At 43.7% G+C, this 21,063-nt stretch overlaps 1 protein-coding gene and 1 long non-coding RNA gene across 5 annotated transcripts in view; one reads left to right on the top strand and one right to left on the bottom strand.

Annotated features, from left to right (window-relative positions):
- The window catches only part of NCS1 (neuronal calcium sensor 1), a 61,669-nt gene that overhangs the window by 23,754 nt on the left and 16,852 nt on the right, over positions 1-21,063 (top strand). For all 3 annotated transcript variants that reach the window (XM_083485418.1, XM_083485420.1, XM_083485419.1), the window contains one exon: positions 17,392-17,416. In XM_083485418.1, the coding sequence (XP_083341544.1) occupies positions 17,392-17,416 (25 nt within the window). The remainder of the gene's footprint in view (positions 1-17,391; positions 17,417-21,063) is intronic.
- LOC310698384 lies at positions 1,234-11,483 on the bottom strand. 2 transcript variants are annotated; one of them, XR_014521483.1, is made up of 4 exons: positions 9,522-11,483; positions 8,038-8,126; positions 5,608-5,720; positions 1,234-2,157 (listed from the first exon to the last, which is right to left on the bottom strand). It is a non-coding gene; the product is annotated as an uncharacterized lncRNA (long non-coding RNA). The 2 variants fall into 2 exon arrangements; XR_014521484.1 differs by lacking the exon at positions 1,234-2,157 and having other exon boundaries at positions 4,779-5,720.

Consider the following 21,063-nt stretch of genomic DNA (forward strand, 5'->3'; position numbering starts at 1 on the left):
ACATAATTAGACCATTTAAAAAGAGGACAAACCATAACAGGCAGAGACTTCAATTGCTGCAGCAATGACACAAAGGACCGAAGTAGACACTGATCTGTGAACAAAATCTGCAACCCATGCTAGGTGGAAATATTAACTGAAAGGGACCTTGTGGACCCCTGGCAGACACTACATCTAGACCTAATATTAGTACCTAAACCAATCAATTTCTTGGGAATAAGTCCTAGGGGTAATTAAGAATTTAAAATCCGGAAAGTCCTCAGGACTGGACGATTTTACAGGAGAGTTTTATAAAGCATTTCGCAATGAGCTTGCCCCATGGCTGACCAAACTGTACAACTAGAGGGGAGGGAGCATCACAAAAATAGTGTTCTTCAAAACTGATGCTACTTTGAGTCATATAGTTCTCATTAATGTAGACACAAAGTTGTTCACATCAATAATGGTCAAGCGTCTAAATATGTTTATAACTCAGTACATATCTCCAGATCAAACAGGGTTCATGCTGGCCAGAAGAGAAGCATCACAAGTTTCATTAGAAGGGCACTAAATGTTATACATGAGGTGAATAGGGAGATGAGAGGTGGCATATTAATCTCTCTTGATGCCAAAAGACATTTGATAGAACTGATTCATTGTTCCTGATACACCTGCTAACCGAATTGAAATTTGGATCTAAGTCCTTGCACCTCATTAAGCAATTATACTCCAAATCAAAACCAATCATTTCAATCAATGGCTTCGACTCTCAGGCTATCGAGCTCTTAAGGGACACCCGACACTCTGCTGCCATTGCTGTTTGCATTGATCATAGCGGTATTAGCTATTCAACTGCACAAAGACACTTTTATAGAGAGAATGAGGTACACAAAATGAATATGTTTGCAGATGACACCCTCTTAATTCTGCAAAATCCACTTAAGTGGCAGTTAGAAATGTATCACAGGGTAGCAGGATTGTAAATCAACTATTGTAAATCCCTGCTCCCTCCTATCAATTTAGACTGGTTGCTAGTTAACTCTCCATTTGCCATAGCACATGGAGGATTTAAATACCATATTTTTTGCTCTATAAGACTCACCTTTTCCCTCCTAAAAAGTAAGGGGAAATGTGTGTGCGTCTTATGGAGCGAATGCAGGCTGCGCAGCTATCCCAGAAGCCAGAACAGCAAGAGGGATTGCTGCTTTCACTGCGCAGCGATCCCTCTTGCTGTTCTGGTTCTGAGATTCAGAATATTTTTTTCTTTTTTTCCTCCTCCAAAAACTAGGTGCGTCTTGTGGTCTGGTGCATCTTATAGAGCGAAAAATACAGTACTTACTGCAGACACAAGACAATTGAGACATAGAAGCTATAGGGGACTGTATAAAAAGAATTTAGGGAATGGAAATATCTTAGCCTTAGCTAGCTCAGGCAAATAGCTGTGGTCTAAATGTCATTGTTACCTAAATGCTTACACTCTCCCCACCCCCTTCAAGTTTGCCTATTCTCATCCCTCCTCTTCATCTAAAGAGAGGGCAAAAGAAACTCAATGCATTTGTGCTGGGAGGCAAAAAATCTAGGATAAGCAACAAAACTTTGTAGACGTTGAACAAAAGGAGGAGTGGAAATGCCTAACTTAATGTTCTGTTGTGCTGCTTTTCAAATCAAATCCTTGATCCCATTGCTCAGGGTAAGAACAGAAGACCCTTGGGTCCAACTTGAGATGGTCCCTTCCACACCTTCAATGAGAAGTCACCTTTTCTTACCTTTGTATATGCAGGAGGTTAAGGAAAATAGACCATCCATTTACAAGATGAGTACTGATAGTGTGGAGAACATGGAGTGAAACACTGGGCCCTGACCCTCACCACTGGTCCCATTCCTCCTCGATCATCCAGCTTTCAGCCACACAGATAAATATCAACTGTTTAAGTATTGGGAAGATGTAGGCATTTACATAATCCATGACCTGCTTCACAGAGGGAAAGCAATATCCAAAAAGAAACTGCAAGTTAAATTAAAAGGCATTTGTACTACAGTACCTGGTTTGAGGCTCATTCTTTTGCACCTTGTTTAGAGAGCAGGGGAGAGGGCTTATGCACACTTACCTTGTTTGAATCCTTCTACAGCAAGTCAGCATATGACCTGATGGGTGCTGCTTCCCTAATATACAGCAATCTGTAATGTCATAAAACAGGAGATGATAGAGGCCTTTAATTTTTTATGGGAATTAGGCCAGCCAACTGAAGATCACAAATGGGAGGGTAGCTGGACACCCCTCTGCCTTGCTGCCGTAAAACCATCTCTGCTTGCTTACAGGAGGCCTTGCTCAAGGTCAGTCTGCACTGGCCCTGGATACCAGTCAGGCTTGCAAAAATTAATCCCTCCCTTTCCCTTTCATGTTGGAAGAGTTGTTGTGAACTGGGGTCATTTATTCATGTTTTGTGGGAATGTCTCCATTTTAAAAACTTTTGGAATAGAGTATTCTCCATTATAGCCACCATGATAAGCCAACCCCTTTCTCCAAATCCTGCCTTAGCCCTATGATCTTTGGCCATAGACTTGGGCTCCATTCTCCACCACAGAGAACTGGACAGCTTCTTAATGACTGCAGAACAATTAGCGATAGCCCAGCAATGGAAGAACCAGATGGAAATATCCCTGAGCATATGGGGAAATAATATATGGAATACAGCAAAGTGTGAGGAGGGCAATTAAAGGCATATGCATAGAAACACCCTCCAACAAACACGGACACCTTTCTTTAACTATGTTAACAACCAAAAATATACCAACCACTCAATATTCTCAGTCAAGGGGTTATGTTAAATAAAATGTTTGAGCACGGAGTGTGTAAGCTTACGTCTAAAGTCAATGGATAGAATGAACATTATTAGATGTAATGCTGGGTACTTGTATCTAGTATTTCTATTTATTTAAAAACAAAAAAAGTTAGTTAAAAATCAAAAAATGTTTATAAAAGGCTATTAATGGGTTATTGATTTATTTTTCTGGTTTGATGTTTTATTATTGATGCCCTGGGTTTGTTTGTTGGGTTTTTATTTTTTTTATAATATTTTGATCTTGTGGTGTGAGTCAGCATGCGGATTGTTTCATATACCGTATATATGAAGCTCTGGATTTGTTAGCCACCTTGAGTCATGTCTGAGAATTAGGCAGGATAAAAACCGATAAAAGTCAGTGGGGACTAGCAGCTTGGAGGCTTCCCGGAGATGTCTGGCTGGCCATTCTTAGGATCTTGAACATCAGGTAGATCAACAATGCTTAACCTTTCCAGATCCAGAGCCTTCTTTTAACCCAAATATGCATCTGGGACCCATTTCTAAATCTTTCAACCTATATTTGCATAGCAGTAGTGCTCCTGTTGTGACCCACCTTGGATCTGGAAGCACCGGTTGAAGACCAATGCCCTAGGTAGACGACAGCTTTGTCCCTACACAACCCTTCTTAATGTAGTACAAATGAACTTTTTAGACAATGCCTAACAGGCTCTCTTTCCATCCTCTGCTGATCTCTGGCCTAATCAGTCCTTTGAAAGGAATCTCAACTCCCCTTTTTAACATGCTTTGCAATCTGATTTTATTAGCTCAATGAGCCACTGACTTACTCTATTTGGCGTGATCAGTTTGCTTTGAATGGGGTGATTCTCTTCACACAAAAAAAGGTGGAGCTGTTTTTAAGTGAAGATTTGGGGGCATGTTTCAAGGAGTGTGGGGTTTCTGCCCCTCCTTCCTTTCCTCGCCTTGGAAATGTGCAGATTGAGTCTGAGACTCCAGCTTTGGCAAAACTGTTGAATCCAGAGCACGTACCCAGGCAAAGGTGTGCTCACTCCGCACCCTCCCTCCCCTTCCTCTGTTGCCGCCTCTGCTGCAGTCCACAGAATTGCTTACCCAAAAAGGCAATCAAAGAGGACGCCACAGGTTCATGTGTTTTCCCTGCACAGTGGTGCAATGCACAACCCTTAAAAAGCCAGCACCGTTTCGAGAAGGCTCAGAGAGCAGCCAGCGTCTTTCCAAAGAATGCATGGCAGGTTGCTGGTCCTGGATTGGATTGACAGTCTGTCGCAGCCCGGGGGTGGTGGGCAACAACTAGTGGCCCCCAGAGCCTAATCCCATGGGGTGCCAGTTGGTCGCTCTGCTAGCCCAGAATTTCAAAAGTGACCTGGAGGGAAAATAAGAATCTGCCCTGTACTTAGTCTGGCCCTTAAGAACATAAGGAGAGCCTGCTGGCCAAATGGAGTGCATCTGGTCCAGCATACTGTTCTCACAGTGGCCAGCTAGATACCCCAAAGGGAAACCCTCTAGCAGGACTTGAGCACAAGAGGACTCTCCCCTCCTGTGGCTTCCAGCAACTGGTATGCAGAAGCATTCCTGTTCTGACTGTGAAGGAAGAGCATGGCCATCGTGGCTAGTAGCAATGGATAGCCTTCTCCTCCATGGATTTTTCTAATGATTACTTTCATCTAAAAATAAATTAAGAAACCAATCCTCCTGAATAGGAGATGCTGGGGATTGAACATTGGACCTTCTGCATGCTCTACCTTTGGGGAGAAGAGCTATGCTGCAATGCTGTGTTTTAAACGCCACATTACTTCGATAGAAGGGTTTGTTTGTTGTTGACTGTTGTAAAACACACTTTGGTGAAAAGTGGTGTATACCTCCTGGAAAGGAATGTGTAAAATAAATATAGTGGTACCTCGGGTTACAGACGCTTCAGGTTGCAGACTCCACTAACCCAGAAATAGTACCTTGGGTTAAGAACTTTGCTTCAGGTGAGAACCGAAATCTTGCGGCGGCAGCGGGAGGCCGCATTAGCTAAAGTGGTACCTCAGGTTAAGAACAGCTTCAGGTTAAGAACGGACCTCCAGAACAAATTAAGTTCTTAACCTGAGGTACCACTATACTGGTTTTGCTTTCCCAGCAAACCAGCTTCCCACCAGAGGTTATGGATAACTTATCATTCAGCTTCCTCTGTTAGAGGCAGCCAGCCACTGAATGGCATTTGCTGGGAATCACAAGTGGGTTCAGTCCCAAAGACAGAAATTTAGGTTATCAAAGGTGGCAGTGGCTAGCTGGAAAGGGAACAGCATCAAAAGTGTGGTGGAAGCCAGGTGGAGTGTGGTGCTGACATTTTGGCACTGGGGGTGGAGAATCTGAACTCAGCACTCCCAGTATGGTAATAATAATGATAATATTGGCCACTTCATTTAGAGCTGGGAGAAATTCCTGCCTGAAACTCTGCAGAGCTGCTTCCTGCTTGTCACTGCAGACAGTATTGAGCTTGATGGATCCTGTGGTGTGATTTGATTTAAGGCCACTCCCTGCAGTTATCATGATACATTGTCAATCTTGACTCAGAGACTTCTGTCTGCTGGTTCCATTTCCCAAAACCTGCTGAGTCCTTTTTCTTCAATATTTAATGGCACCTGAAGAGATTTTAATTGCGAATTAGCGTAACTTTCTGTTGCTGTCCCTGGGGGTGGGTGAGTGAGATGAGTCTGCTCTAAGGCCTTTTGTTAGGGTGTTGGGAGTGGCGAGACTGGTGCTGCATTCTTAGGAAGCAAGCCTAAAAATAAAATAAAAGATTCCAGCAGACCTGGGAACTTACTTTCAAATTTGCCAGCCCTGGACTCGGTTTTGGAAGGCTTTGTAGCATCCTGCTTCCCCTGCCAGAGGTAAGATGCCTCAGAATACCAGTTATTGCAAATTATTATCATTCACCTTTAGAAATCAACAGCAGCAACACCAGGATGTAGTCCACTAAGGCACCATCTGCAGCATACCTTTAAAGTAGAACCATGTCATTTTAAACACCCATGGCTTCCCCAAAAGAATCCTGGGAACTACAGTTTGCTGTTAGGGGCCAAGAGTTCTTAGGAGGCTCACACTTTACCCACCACAGAGCTACAATTCCCAGAGTTCCCTGAGAAGAAGGATTGCTAACCCACTCTGGGAGTTGTAGTTCTGTGAGGGGGAGAGTGGGGGTTTCCTAACAACTCTTGGCATGTAACAGCAAACTACAATTCCCAGGATCCTTTGGGGGAAGCCACAGCTGCCTAATAGCCCACTGACTCTAGAAATGCATGGGTGTCATGCCTTCCGTCTCAGAATAAGCAGCACTTCCACCCATGCTTCCTGGGTGCTGGGAGAGCAGTGAGGAATCTGGAGCAGATTTTTATTTTTTTAGTTCTGTGTTTTTTGTCTTGACCACCCAGCCTTGTATCTTGACAGCTCGGCCTGGTGTCCATGAGGGAGCAGAAATTCTGCATAGGTGGGTGAGCTGGGTGGTGGAAAGGGAGAGTGGATCTTCCACGCCTGCTCTGCTGAAGCAAATTTTTAAAACGTTGCTAGCCTTTGAAGAGACCATCTCCTCTGATTCAGATGGCACAGATGCCAGCGCCAGGGCTGAAGATACGTAGGCATTGTTTTAATAAGCTCAGGAGTGTCAGGGATTTCTTTATTCTCCAGCTCCCTGCACACAATAGGTTCCACCCCGTCAACGCCGCCTTTCCCCTCGCTGTCGTGTGACACTGGCCTAGCAACAAATCAGTGCTGGAAGGAAGCCAGCTGCAAATCCCCTTTGGGAACAAATTTCTGAAAGTCGGCATCTCATATTTAAGCCTGGCGAGGAGGGAGGGTGGGGACGAGAAATTTCTGGCCTATTTCCCAATGAGGTGTTTAGTGGAGAGCAAGGAAGCATTTTACTGCACTCCTGACAGCTGCCAACCTCCCTGGCCTCATGCCAGGAGATGGTGGGGCCCAAATGGGAGTGGGTGGGATCAGAGTGGGAAGTGGGAGGAGTCACCCTGTCTCTCTCATTCACACGCACACATATGAGAGCTGGTAGTGGTGTAATGGTTAGAGTGCTGGACTAGGGTCTGGGAGACGGGTTTGAATCAGGTAATGGAGCTTTCTGTATGGGTCACAGTCACTCTTTCAGCCTGACCTACCTCACAGGGTTATTGTGGGGATTAAATGAGGACCAGGACGAGGGTTCAAATCCCCCAATCAACCATGAAGCTCACTAGGTGATTCTGGGCCAGTTGCTACCTCTCAGCCTGACCTACTGGGCAGACTTATTGCGGGGTTTAAATGAGAACCAGGTCCTGGGAGAGCCCAGGGTTCAAATCTTCCATGTGGTCATGAAGCTCATTGGGTGACCATGGTCCTGTCACTACCTCTGAATCTAGCCTATTTCCTAGGGATTAAATGAAGAAGAGTACAACTATGTATGCTACCTTGAGCTCCTTAGGGAAAAAGTTGGGATAGAAATGCAATAAATAAACATTGGTGTCAAACACATATTCAGCACACACTTACCGTTGTTGTTTAATAACTGCTTTTATATTTATAGGGTTTTTGTGTGTGTATGCATATAGTTTTAGGTTTTTATTTATTCATTTATTAAATTTGTGCCTCGCCTTTCCTCCCAAAAGGGACCCAAGGCATTAAGCAGCAAAATGTTAAAACAGCACAATTTAAAATTAGATTTAAAACACATATAAAGTGTTTAGAAACCATTTAAAATAATCTAAAGCTTTTAAAAAAAGTTTAAAACCTCTAAATACATTGAGAAGCCATTGCAATATACAAAAAGCAGGCAGCCTGCATCTAGAGACCTAGTAATGGAGAAGGCTATGCTTGGTTCTGTTATCCTGACATGCAGGGATTTTGTTGTTGCTGTATGGAGCAGCATGCACCTGTGGACTGTAACTGAAGCCCAGGTGTAGACTCAACGAAATGTAGACTTGAATGAGTTACATACTTATTTTTTGCACTTTTAATGTTTAACTTGAATTGCTGGAATTTTGATGGGGCAGGAAATCACTGAACCAAAAAGCATTAAAAAGAAAGAAAGCTAAGAGCACCAGGATCTCAGTTCTCAAGTAATAATCAGTTTCAGAATTATGAATTTATAAAGGTTTTTTTGGGTGAGAAATAGCCTGTTTTATGGGTTTGCAAAGTTTTGTGGAGGTGGGTGTTTGTGTATGTGGAGCTAACATCTGACATGAAGTTGATAAAGGTCTGCTGGACTTACTTGGTGTCCCCAGGATACAGATGCAGGAAACCTGTGGATTGCTTTTGAACAGAGAAGCTTTTGCACAATTCATTTCCAAAAGCCTGGGCCTGAAAATGCAAAGTTTTCAGTTCAGCAAAATCCACATCTTGCAAATATGCTATGAAATTTGCTGCGGATCCTCGTTGAGCTTTTCTGCAAGATCGTAGTGGGAGATATGAACAGGGATGGCTCCAGCACTTGGAAGCTTGTGGCGACTGCCAGGGACCCCGAGCCCTGGTAGGCCCCACTGCTGATCCTTTATCTGGGCTTCACTGGATGTTCCACCAAAAAACCATTTCCATTTCCTACAACACTCCCAGCTTAGCTTCACTCTGATGCATTGTGGGAAATTTTAAAGATGAGCTGCTCCTTCTTCATAGCCCTGCCTGTGCTGATTGTTGAGACCTAACCTGGAAGGAGCAGCCGCCACTCACGGGATTGCTCCCCCACTCTACCTCTGCCATTTAAAGTAAAGGTAAAGGGACCCCTGACCATTAGGTCTAGTCGTGACCGACTCTGGGGTTGTGGCGCTCATCTCACTTTATTGGCCAAGGGAGCCGCCGTACAGCTTCCAGGTCAAGTGGCCAGCATGACTAAGCCGCTTCTGGCGAACCAGAGCAGCACATGGAAACGCCATTTACCATTCCGCCGGAGCGGTACTTATTTATCTACTTGCACTTTGATGTGCTTTCGAACTGCTAGGTTGACAGGAGCAGGGACCGAGCAATGGGAGCTCACCCCATCACGGGGATTCGAACCTCCGACCTTCTGATCGGCAAATCCTAGGCTCTGTGGTTTAACCCACAGTGCCACCTGTGTCCCATTTAAAGTAGTACAGTCCAGACATGGATTTACAGCCTTAGTGAGAATGACAGGCAGGGCTGTCAGTGGATGAGGATTATTTTCCAGCACCGACAATTTCTGTGACCAGTGGCGGAGCTTCATGCTCTGGCGCCAGGGGCGGGGCTGGTGCACGTCCTGGGGGTGGGGCACGCTGCCCGCAGGGGCGTGGTGCAAGTCCTGGGGGCGGGGCGCCCACCATGGGCTGGGTGGCAGCTGCGATGGAACCCCACCGGGGGTGGTGCGCTCCCCTCGCCCACCTCTTCCTCCGCCAGTGTCTGTGACTGATCATGGTGTAGGAGACTGGCATTCTAAGAGAAAGCACACACGGTAGTCAAAACTCTGATGAGGATTTAAATCAGGGATGGGAATAGACCAGACCAGGCTCTAGATGTGGCCCTCAGTTCCTCTCTACCTGACTCTCTGCAGGCCACACCCCTTCTCTCCACAGGCCATACCTGTTGCCTCTAAATAGAAGAGGCATTCCTCCTGAGAGAAGGGAGAATGCCTCTTCTTAGATCAACTTCCCCACGGCTGATCATAGCATAATAGAATTGTAGAGTTGAAAGGGACCTAAAGGGTATTCTAGTCCAACCCTCTGCAATGCAAAGAGAAGGCATTACCTTCTCAAGAGTTGGATGAATGAAAGAGATGGAAGACTGCTTCTATTTAGGAGAGGCATTCCCATATGAGAAAGGATTTTTCCTCTTCTTGATTCACTGCTCTGGAACATGTGGCCCTCCAGATGTTGTAGGACTCCAGTTCTCATCAGCTTGAGCCCCCTGCCCAGCCAGTATTCTCAGATGGGGAGGGTGGTATTCCAACAGCATCAAGAAGGCCGGTCAACTGCCCCTGCTCTCTTTGAAAGTGTGTCATCAGATTTATTTATTTTTACCGCAGAAGGGAGAAAGCACGCACCAGTTCAATTCTTTCAAAGCCAGCTCTTTATGCAAGCAAAACTACATCAAAACAAAACAAAACAAAAAACAAAACAAAACAAAACTGACCATTACAGCCCTCCACATTACATGTTCTTTGCCCCCACATTCCTGCATTCTTTCACCATCTGCTAGAAGCTTAAGTTATGATAATTGAGCATTGCCGGTTTTTATTTTTTACTTTTGCCCTGCTTGTGAAGGAAGTGTAAATGCTACTGACGGGAGTGCGGTGCTGGTGGGTGGGCAGAGAAGTGTGAAATGTGCTTGCATTCAGCTGCGATGGCGCATTTTGTGTGAATGGGGAGAGAGTTGAGTGAGAGAGAGAACAGTTGGATGGCACTGCTATGGTGGCTGCCAAGAGCTGTCAGCATGACAACCACATAGATCTGCTAGTGCAAAGCAGATTACTATGTTCCTATTGAATCCAGCCCTTACTCTATAAGGACTAGAATCTTAGCTCAGCAACAGAGTATCTGATTGGCATGCAGAATCTCCTGGCTTCAGTCCCAGTCGGTATGGATAGTAATGAGTTTGATGGACCAATATCTCTGATTCAGTATAAGGAAGATTTCTTTGTTCCTGGGTTCAATCCCCAATGACATTTCTAGGTAGGGCTGGGAGAGTCCCCTGCCTGAAACTATGGAAATCTGCTTTTGCCAGTCAGTGTACACAACACTGAGCTAAATGGACCAATGCTGTGACTCAGCACAAGCCAGCTTCTCGTGTTCCTAAACACTGCTGGAACTCAATTATCAGGTGTCCCTGGCAGAGGAAGTGCATGGTTCTGCTGCCTCCCCATTCACCAGTGTGATGAGCGTGGTCACTGCGGCGTGGCTGCCTCTGCTGCAGAAACCCTCTTTCCCGCTAGGCATGTGTGTGTCAATCCATCACTCGGCTAATGCTCCCTTTGTCCTTCCAGCTTTTGCTAACATGCTCAAGCCAGCTCCTTCCTGCATCTATCTCCCGAAGCCGCGCAGATTAAAAAAACACCACCGCCCTGCACAATCTCTCTCTTTCTCTTTCTCTCTTCCTTGTCAAGTAATGAATAAATATTGATTTATTTCAGGTTAATTAAAACCCCTCCTGGAAGAATAATCCAGTCCTACGTGCTTTTAAGACTTAGAGATAGCAAGGGAAAGATATATTGATTAATTTATCTTAATCTTTGTTATTTTCTTTTTCTTTCCAATTGACAGTCAAATGGAAATTTATTGTCAGGGAATGAGTCGAGAGGTTGAAGCCAAGTTAATCAAGGGTCAGGAAACCAAACCTTATGAGAAACAGTTGAAGGAGCTGGGTATGTTTAGCCTGGTGAAGAAGAGGCTGAGAGGAGATATGATAGCCATCTTCCAATATCTAATGGGCTGTTGCATGGAAGATGGAGCCAGCTTGTTTTCTCCTGCTCCAGAGGGTAGGTCCCAAACCAATGGCTTCAAGTTGCAAGAAAGCAGATTATGACTAAACATCAGGAAGAACTATCTGACAGTAAGAGCCGTTCAACAGCAGAACAGACTCCTTGGGATGTGATGGACTCTCCTTCCTTGGAGGTTTTTAAGTAGAGGCTGGATAGCCACCTGTCATGGATGCTTTGGCTGAGATTCCTGCATTGCAGGGGGTTAGATTAGATGACCCTTGAGGTCTCTTCCAACTCTACAGTTCTATGCTTTTATGATTCTAACAGAGAGAGGGAGAGTGAGCTTGGTTTGATGGAGGAGAGGGCTATTGATGGTTGCTAGCCTTTATGGCTATGTTCTGCCTCTTCAACTGGAGGCAGCAATGCTTTGGATATCAATAGCTGGAAACCTCAGGAGGGAAGTGCTCTTGTGCTCGAATCCTGCTTGTGGGTTTCCCATTAGGGCATCTGGTTGGCCACTGTGAGAACAGGATGCTGGGCTAGGTGGGTCATTGACCTGATCCAGTAGGCTCTTCTAATATTCTTATGATACCTGACAAAAGGCATCGTTTTCCCCTTTCAGATCACCCTTACACCAGTGGTGGAAATAGAATTATGTGTATGAGTTCATGCTGAAAATCCTGGCATTGTAGACTTGAGCCAGCCCTGTCCAGAAATCCTGGTGGTTGAGGGAGCCAGTTCCTAATTTTAGAGCACCAGAAGAGGCCCTGCAATGCTGGATGAGGCCAATGGGCCATCTAATCCAGCATCCTGCTCTTATGGTGGCCAACCAGGTAGTAAGTCCACAACACCGCACTCTTCACTTATGATTCCCATCAACTTGAAATCCTGCACAGCCATCATGGATAGAAGTCATGTCTGGTTAATCTTCTTTTAAAGCTATCCAAGTTGGTGATCATCACTGCATCTTGTAAAGGAGGGGGACAGATTGATGAAGTATGAAAAAGAATATTAGAATGATAAGGGTATTGGAATGGGCTGAGGGATCAGGCTAGAGGGGGCCCAGCTAGTCCAGCATCCTGTTCTCACAGTGGCTGGACAGGTGCCCATTATGAGAAGCCCAGAAACAGGACATGAGAGCAAGAGCTTTCTGTCTGCTTGTGAGTCCCAGCAACTGGTATACAGGGGCATATTGCAGCCACTGTCATATATAGTCTTATCCTCCACAAATTTGTCTAATCCTCTTTTAAAGCCATTGAAGTCAGTGCTCTAACCACTGCATCATCACTGCCTCTTGCGGCAGGGAATTCCACAGTTTCACTGCCAATCAGTGTGGACAGTGAGATCATGGGCTAGGGTAATAATGGTGATGTGCCCTCCTTGCTCCAGCAAGTGAAACAGGCAATAATGACTAGGAGAGAGAGTTTGCCTATTGGAATGGATATGTTCAGATTCGGGACTGAGGCCACTTCTCTGTAGGAGAATGCAATGTCAGTTATCTTGGCTCTGATCATCAGCAGTAATGTCTGATTGAATACAAGGTGTGTGTTTAGGGGGGGGGGGAAGAATATAAGCTTGATTCGCCCCTTGAGGTCCGCAAGGGATTTCAGTTACAAACATTGAAAGTTCCTTATCCTGAATCAGACCATTGTGCCATCTAGCTCAGGGTTGTTCACACTGCAGCTCTCCAGAGTGGGTTCATTTGGGAAAGGGCTTTAGCTCAGCAATAGGATATCTGCTTTGCTTGCAGAAGGTCCCAGGTTCAGTCCCTGGCATCTCTAGGTAGGACTGAGAGAGAATCCCACCTAAAACCCTTGAGAGCTGCTGATAGTCAGTGTAGACAATACTAAGCTGGATGGTCTGACTAGATAAAAGGCAGCTTCCCATTTAAATCAGCCCTTTATTTCAGAACCATGAAATTATTAGGAGAAGGGCTTCAGCTAGCTAAGTGGTAGAGTACCTGCTTTTCATGCAGAAGTTACCAAGTCCAATCCTAGCATCTCTAGGTAAGGCTGGAAAGACTCCCTGCCTGAAACTCTGGAGATCTGCTGCCAGTCAGTGTAGACAATACTGAACTGAATGGACCATTGGTCTGACTCAAAATAAGGCAGGTCTCTATCCTCTAAAATGCACATCTCTGCCATTTGCTGATTCTCAAGCTAATTTGCTATTGGCTTTCCTTTCCTTGACCACAGCCGCCCACCTGTTGCATCCTATTCCATATAGGCTGCTCATTTTCAACATAAGGGTTTCTTCTGAGACGTTTCTGGGCTGCCTCTCCCCTCCTGCCATGGATACCTTTGTTGGACTTTCTCCATCAAGGCCTGTCAGGACAGCAATGAGCTAATGAGGTGCAGGGAGAAGACTTTACAGGTCTGAAGCTGTAATAAAGGCATCATTGAGGTTGCAGTGTACAATTGCCTCCAATAAAGAGGTGATTAGAAGCAGGAAGAACCAGGAGGGGCAGAAGGAGGTCAGAAATGAACTTGAATGTAGGAAGCTGGTTTATACCCAGACAGACCGTTGATCTATCTAGAGAGAACCGAGGGACCACAGGACAAATGAGGCCTATAAGACCTCTCTCACTGGCCCTCAGGGCCTTCTCAAGGCTGCACTACTTATCCAGGCCACATCCCCTCAAATAATGGATCATCTCTCCCAGAGAGGTATGCTGTGCCTAAACTCAGAGGCACAATATACAGTGGTACCTCGGGTTACATACGCTTCAGGTTACAGATGCTTCAGGTTACAGACTCTGCTTACCCAGAAATAGTACCTTGGGTTAAGAATTTTGCTTCAGGATGAGAACAGAAATTGTTCGGCGGCAGCGGGAGACCCCATTAGCTAAAGTGGTACCTCAAGTTAAAAACAGTTTCAGGTTAAGAACGGACCTCCAGAACAAATTAAGTTCTTAACCTGAGGTACCACTGTAACCAGTGCAGAATTTTCTGGTGGTGTTGATGATTTATTGCATTTATGTCCCACTTTTTCCTCCAAGATGTTCAATGTAGTGTACATGGTTCTTTCCCTCCTCATTTAATCCCCATTCCACCCCTGTGAAGTATGTTATAGGCTGAGAGGCAATGGCTGTGACCCAATACCACACCTAGTGAGCGCCATAGCCAAGTGGGGATTTGAACCTTGACTTCCTAACCGAACAATCAAATCACTCTGCCCCAGTGGCTTTGTCTTCTCTCCTTTGAAAGCAGACATGGGGCCATGGGCGTAGCCAGGATTTTTGTTAGGGGGGACAGGACTTTTGTTAGGAGGGGCAAAACCGATGTGATTGCTCAGTTAGTTAAGCATTTCTATTGTTTTACTTGATCTAGGGCGGCAGCTCCCCCCCCCCCCCCACAGCACATGTTTGAAGCTATCTTCCTGTATTTTCTACCTAAGGGTATTCTGCCTCTATTCCCCTTGCTTGGATAAATGCATGAATTTGACCTTTGGAAGGTTTTGTAAGTAAAGCATTTTAAACTTATTTAACAGTGTGTGGTCTGTTCATTGCAAGAGGGGTAGAAAGAGAGGCGCACTGTTTGTAAGTGGACTATAGGTAAAAGGGTCTAACAATCTATATTCCTAGTACTATACTCCTTGACTTTTCTATATTTAAACTCTCCTATTGGGGGCTCTGTCATGTTGATCATTAAAAGACTGAAGGTAGAACAAGAAGCATGTTCTAATTGTGTGAACCAGTAAAGTTTTAAATGATCAAGGGAGTTCTGAATGCTAAGATGATGATGATGATGATGATGATGATGATGATGATGATGATCTGTTTTCCCAATGAAAGTGCTTCCTTTAAATCAAAAGTATTTTTTCTACCTCACATTTCATGTGTGAGAAAGGAATGTGGTTTGATAAGAGAAAATGCTGTGAAGATCTTAAGGTGGAGATTGAAGTTATTAAGGTGGAGACTGTGAAGATTTTAAGATGGATACTGAATTGTTGATAAGATAAAGAATATTCCATACGGCAAATACATTGTTGGACATTCTATTGACTGTTGGCATTCTTCAGCAATTGTCTGATGACCAAATAAAAGAGATTAGAGCTCTAAGATTGATGAAATTGTGAATGAAAACAAACCAGAGAAGGATGAAATGGAAAGTGGAATTAAAGAGAACACAGAAGGGTTGCCAGAAAAGGAGAGTGAAATGGTAGAGTTGGAAGCAAAAGATGGTGAAATGGAGGCATCCTTCACAAAGGTGATTAGAGGAATGAAACATCCAAATAGCAAAGTTGTGGAGGAGTACCGTAGTATGAAGGTATGGATGGACAGAATAATAATAATAATAATAATAATAATAATTATTATTATTATTATTATTATTATTATTATTATTATTATTATTATTATTATTATTATTTATACCCCGCCCTCCCCAGCCAAGGCCAGGCTCAGGGTGGCTAATAAGCAATAATAAAAACAAGTTGAATGAATACAACTTAAAAACAAGATTAAAATACATTAAAATATTGAAACATTAAAATGCAGCCTCATCACAGGAGGAGAAAGGAAAAAGAAAGAGGGGGAGGGAATCAAATTGGCTCCAAGCCAAAGGCCAGGTGGAATAACTCTGTCTTACAGGCCCTGCGGAAAGAGATCAGATCCTGCAGGGCCCTGGTCTCATGAGGCAGAGCGTTCCACCAGGCCGGAGCCAGTGTTGAAAAGGCCCTGGCTCTGGTTGAAGATAATCTAACTTCCTTAGAGCCCAGGACCACTAGGGTGTTGCTATTTATGGACCTTGAGGCTCTCCGTGGGGCATACCAGGAGAGGCGGTCCCGTAGGTACGAGGGTCCTAAGCTTAAGAGAAGGGATTAAGAGAGATCCTGAGCTGGCAGAGATAGAGTTGAGAGAGAGAAAGGACTCTGTATGCAGTTTGAACTTAGAGAAAAAAGCAATCAAACCTCTAGCGCTTTTCTTGGAAGAGGAATGGCTGTAAAGAGTAAATAGAAGCAATATTTTTTTCAAAATCAAGATAGAAAACCACAGGAGTTATAACAGTCAATAGGAACAGATGATGTGAAACTGGGTGTGAACTAATGAGTAAAAAAAATTATGGAATATTGTTTTCATATATGATCACAGTGGAGAGACTCTTGTGTGGACAAATACTTATTATTTAATATATGGAAGAATGTTGAGGTTACAGGAGACAAGGTTAATATTCTAAATTAGAGAAAAACTATTGCTGACAATAATAATAATTAGATAATCCCTTTTGGACTTTTGTGTAAAAATGAAAATGAATTAATCTATTTTGGTCAGAAGATTGGGAAAATATTGTGTAACAGAAAGGAGATCAGGTGGGTGTCACTCTGGAGTCAATATTTTGAATAATTTCTTTTACGTAACTGACAGTTAGAAAATAAAAAGTCCTTTTTATTTTTCTTCTCTACTTCTCTTTTCTTTCTTTTCTTGATTTCCTTTGATGTTTTCTTTTCTCTTTGTTTTTAGTTAGATTAGTTTTTTATTTTATTGCATTATGAAAAAGCTTTAATAAAATATCTTTTTCTTTAAGGTTCTAGCCTGCTAGCCAGCTAGACACAGCCTCTTCCATATTACTCTATTTCGTTCCGACCCAACCCATCTTGTTTTTCTTTTCTAAATGACATTCAACGTTATTTGGCTGCTGAGCATTATCCTCATTAGACTGAGTTTTATTATATTGGGGGGAGGGGTTGCCTCTTAGATTTTATTGCTGTTATAAAGATGTGTTGCTGATATCTCCCACTGTTCTTTTGCTCCGGAGCTCTTGACACTCATTGCTTGCCTTCAGCATTTAGAAGAAGCAACAGCAGCACTGGCAGAATGTTCAAATTGGTGGTTACATTCAATGAGTGACTAATTTGTGTTCACAAACATTTGAGATGCTCACTTTATTCACATGTAACATTCAGTGGAGTGTACGGTCCATGTGCCTGTGTACCCAGGCAGTTGAGCTGTGCAAATCAACAAGTGGGCACTCTTTCACACAAACACTTGAATGTGTGTAGAGGCAGCTTGTACCATAAAGTGTGAGCAAGGCTTCAGTTGCTGATAAACAATGGTACTGTGCTTGAATCAAGTTTAAAGCAGTGAGTCAGAATGTATGAACTAGATTAAAACATTTAGGTAGTGAGAACTGAGAACTCAAAACTGCATTTTTCTTTGAATGACCAGTAAACACTCTCTCTCTTTCTCTGTTCTTTTTCCAGTTACAGAGAAGGAGGTCCAGCAGTGGTGAGTACTCAGAGCTATTCTGGAGTCTTGTGAGTTCACAAGCATGCACATTTGTGTTCGTGAGCACGAAAAAAGCGAAATGGGGAGTCTGCTGCTACCACTGCACAGGTGTGCATGTTATATGCTTGCCTGATGGTCTCTATAATTTCTTGTCTCATTTGTGGGATGCAATTTCTAGAGTGGAATGTAGCATCTGTAGGGCTGATAATTTGGGAGGAATGAAATCTTGACTGGGCAGAGGAACAAAGCAGGGGTGAGGAACTTCAAGCTTGGGAGCCAAATGCAGTCCTCCAGACCCCTCTCTCTGGCCCTTGGAACTCTCCCTAAGCCATTCCCCCTTCTTCTCAGGCCACACCCACTTTCCAGCCACACCCCTCGTTGACTCAGCTTCGCACCCTGAGTGCTTTTGCCTGGCTGGAATGTGTCATTGAACTCTGATAGTGCTTCTTGCTTGCCAGGGGGGATATTATAGACACTGTTTGTGTGTGTGTGTGTGTGTGTGTGTGTGTGTGTGTGTGTGTGTTTGTGTGTGTGTGTGAGAGAGAGAGAGAGAGAGAACAACAACAACAACAATTAGCCAACTATACAAAGGTAATTATTTTACATTCATTTTGTCTTTGACTCCCTCTGTGTTAGTTGTAAAGAAACAGAGAACCATAGAACTGGAGAGCTGGAAATGTTCCCAAAGGTCATCAAGTCCACCCCCCTACAATGCAGAAATTTCACCTAAAGGTTTCCTGACAGATGGCCTTACAACATTTGTTAAAAAACTTACAATAAAGGAGATTCCATTACCTTGTGTCAAACAGCTCTCACTATCTGACAGTTCTGCCTAATGTATAGTCAGAAACCAAATGCAGTGAGAGACTATTATTATTATTTATTGAAAACTTTCAGTTAGAGAATAGAATAGAATAAAAGGAAAAGAAGAAAACAAAAACAAAAATTAAAGAAAAAGCAAAAAAATTGAAATTGTGATATATATAATTATGTAAGCAATATAGTTATTCCAACTAATGAAAAATTACTAGCAATATATTACAGTTTTTACATGTGCATTTTTATAACTGCATTACAAATATCATTTTATTTATTCATGCACAGTCTACATCTAAATGCAATCTGTTCGTATATTGCGAGTGTTGTCATATCTTCTATCAGTTGTTTAAAGCGGGCCATGGTTTTATCTTTCCAATAAATCAATATCAGTCTTTTGGCAGAAGTTAGGGTGCAGAGATTCCATCTACAGTGAGAAACTTGATGTAGCTCAAGAAACAAGGGCTGCTATGTGCTACATTTATGGTGGAAAAATGCTCTGCACTCCCTCAGAGGCTCTCTTTTCTTTGCTAGGATGGCACAGGCTCCCATACCCCCCCCCCTGCTTGAATTAAGCCCTGCATGTATCTGATTTGCAAAACCTTCTCATTATATTTTCATCTTGTAGATAACGCTTTAAAAAATAATAAAAATGGCTGTGCCGTGCCATCAATGGTGCCTTTCCTCCAGGGCATACATACAGTCTAGAAAGGCTGGCTCCTTCCCCAAACCTCTGTAGGTTTTTTTTGGAAGGCGTCCAGCTGTTATCAGGGCAAGACAGGCACCACTGTTTACAGCCTTGAACGCAAATGCAGCTGAAGAGCAGAATATTCAATTCCAGGCATTTCCAGGTAGGGCTGGGAACATCCCTTGCCTGAAACCCTGGAAACCCTCAATCTGTTTCCATCACAGCCAGTTCTCTATAGGAATTTTCATTAACTTAAGAGCTGCTGCCTGAGTTTGCTTCTCCCCCTCCTTTTTTCTTTTCTGTGATGTCTTTTAGATAGCTAATAGGGTAAGCACACACCCACCCACACCCCTATCTCTTTCTCTATCTTTATATTCTATCATATCTATCTATCTATCTATCTATCTATCTATCTATCTATCTATCTACACATATACATAGAGACTTTTTACTTCTAAGCTGCCTGGGGAGACTTTCCTGCTGAATAGCAGGGTAAAACATGTTTTAAATTAATAAAACAGCAACAATTCTGTAAATTGCCATCCGCACCAAAATATCAGAATTTGAAAACACTGACAGAGCTATAGCTTTACCAAGTTTACAGAAGACATCAAATTATTCAGCACCATAAGGATAGAAGGGGATGATTGCAGAGAGCTCCAGAGGAATCTCTCCAAACTGGGTGAACATGCATGAAAATGGCAACTGCAACTAAGAAGAGCCCTACTGGATCAAACCAGTGGCATTTCTTAGTCCCACAGTGGCCAACTAGATGCCCTGGTGGGAAGCCCACAAGCAGTACCTTGTGATGTATGTTAACTGGTTTCAGTGGTATACTGCCTCCAACAGTGGAGGTAGGACATAAGAAGAGCCTACTGGATCAGGCCAATGGTGATCTAGTCCAACCTCCTGTTCTCACAGTGCAAGATGCTGCAATAGGAAGTCCACAAGCAGGACCCGAGTGCAATAGTTGTTGCTCCCCAACAACTGGTATGCAGAGATAGTCTGCATTTGAACAGAGAAACTTAGCTACCATGGCTAAGAAGAGCCCTGCGGAATCACAGCAAAGGCCCATCTAGGTCAGAATCCTGTTTTCACAGTGGTCAACCAGATGCCTCAATGAGAGACCTTTAAGCAGAGCCTGAGCACAAGAGCATTCTCCCCTCCAGCAGTTTCCAGTAATGGTATTCAGAAGCATTACTGCCTCAAGCTGTGGAGGGAGAACATGGTCAGTGATCCAGGACAGACCTAATAGAACATTCACTCATAGGGTATTATTAAAATGATGGACATTTGTTCCTACTGGACTGGGAATGGCCACTAATTTGGGCAGCTTTGAAAAGCATTTAGGCAAAAAATGGAGGATGAGGCTATCAATAACTACTAGGCATGATCAAAAGGTGCAAAGACCCTTCCTTCTATCCTTCCTTCTACTAAATCAGTTCAGTGGGGTCCACTCATCTCACAGTGGCCAATCAGATGCCCCACTTGCAGAACCTGGGTGCACAGATTCCCAGAAACGGGTATTCAGAGACATGCTGCTTCCAATGGTGGGAGAAAGAACATCGCTATTTTGGCTAGTAGCGATTGATATTCTCTTCCATGAATTGATCTAATCCTCTTTTAAAGCCATTCACATGGATGGCTATCACTGCACACTCTTACCAATAACTGCTCCAGGAAATTGAGAGGAGAGGCACCCTTAGTCTGTACAGAGATTCCTTTATTAGCACATAGCACATCGCAGAAACATTTCTGCGCATTCCCTCTGCTGATGCAAACGTGCTCACTTATTTGCACTGTTGAGTATGGCCGGCTAGCAGGCCTGGTTTGTTCCAGATTGAACAACAAATTGCACTGTTAGTCACAGAAGAATAAACACTTAGTTCGTTCTTCCTGGGAAGGAGAACAGCATCCGCCTGAAATGAAATGAAAAATTCCGCCCACAACTCTCCCGCCCCCTATAGTTAATCAGCTGGCTAAGCGTTAAATGGCTGGGCATGGATGTTCCATTCTATTCCTTTCTCAGTTTCCTTCCAGGGAATGGTTTGGCGGATGGGAGGTGAACTTGTTTGGGGGCAGGAGAGCTCTTAGATTTGGAGCTTTTGTGCTTCACTCATGCTCAGCACATGATTGATATGGC

Source organism: Podarcis liolepis, assembly GCF_965112155.1.
Source record: "Podarcis liolepis genome assembly, chromosome: Z".
NCBI classification, from domain to species: Eukaryota; Metazoa; Chordata; class Lepidosauria; order Squamata; family Lacertidae; genus Podarcis; species Podarcis liolepis.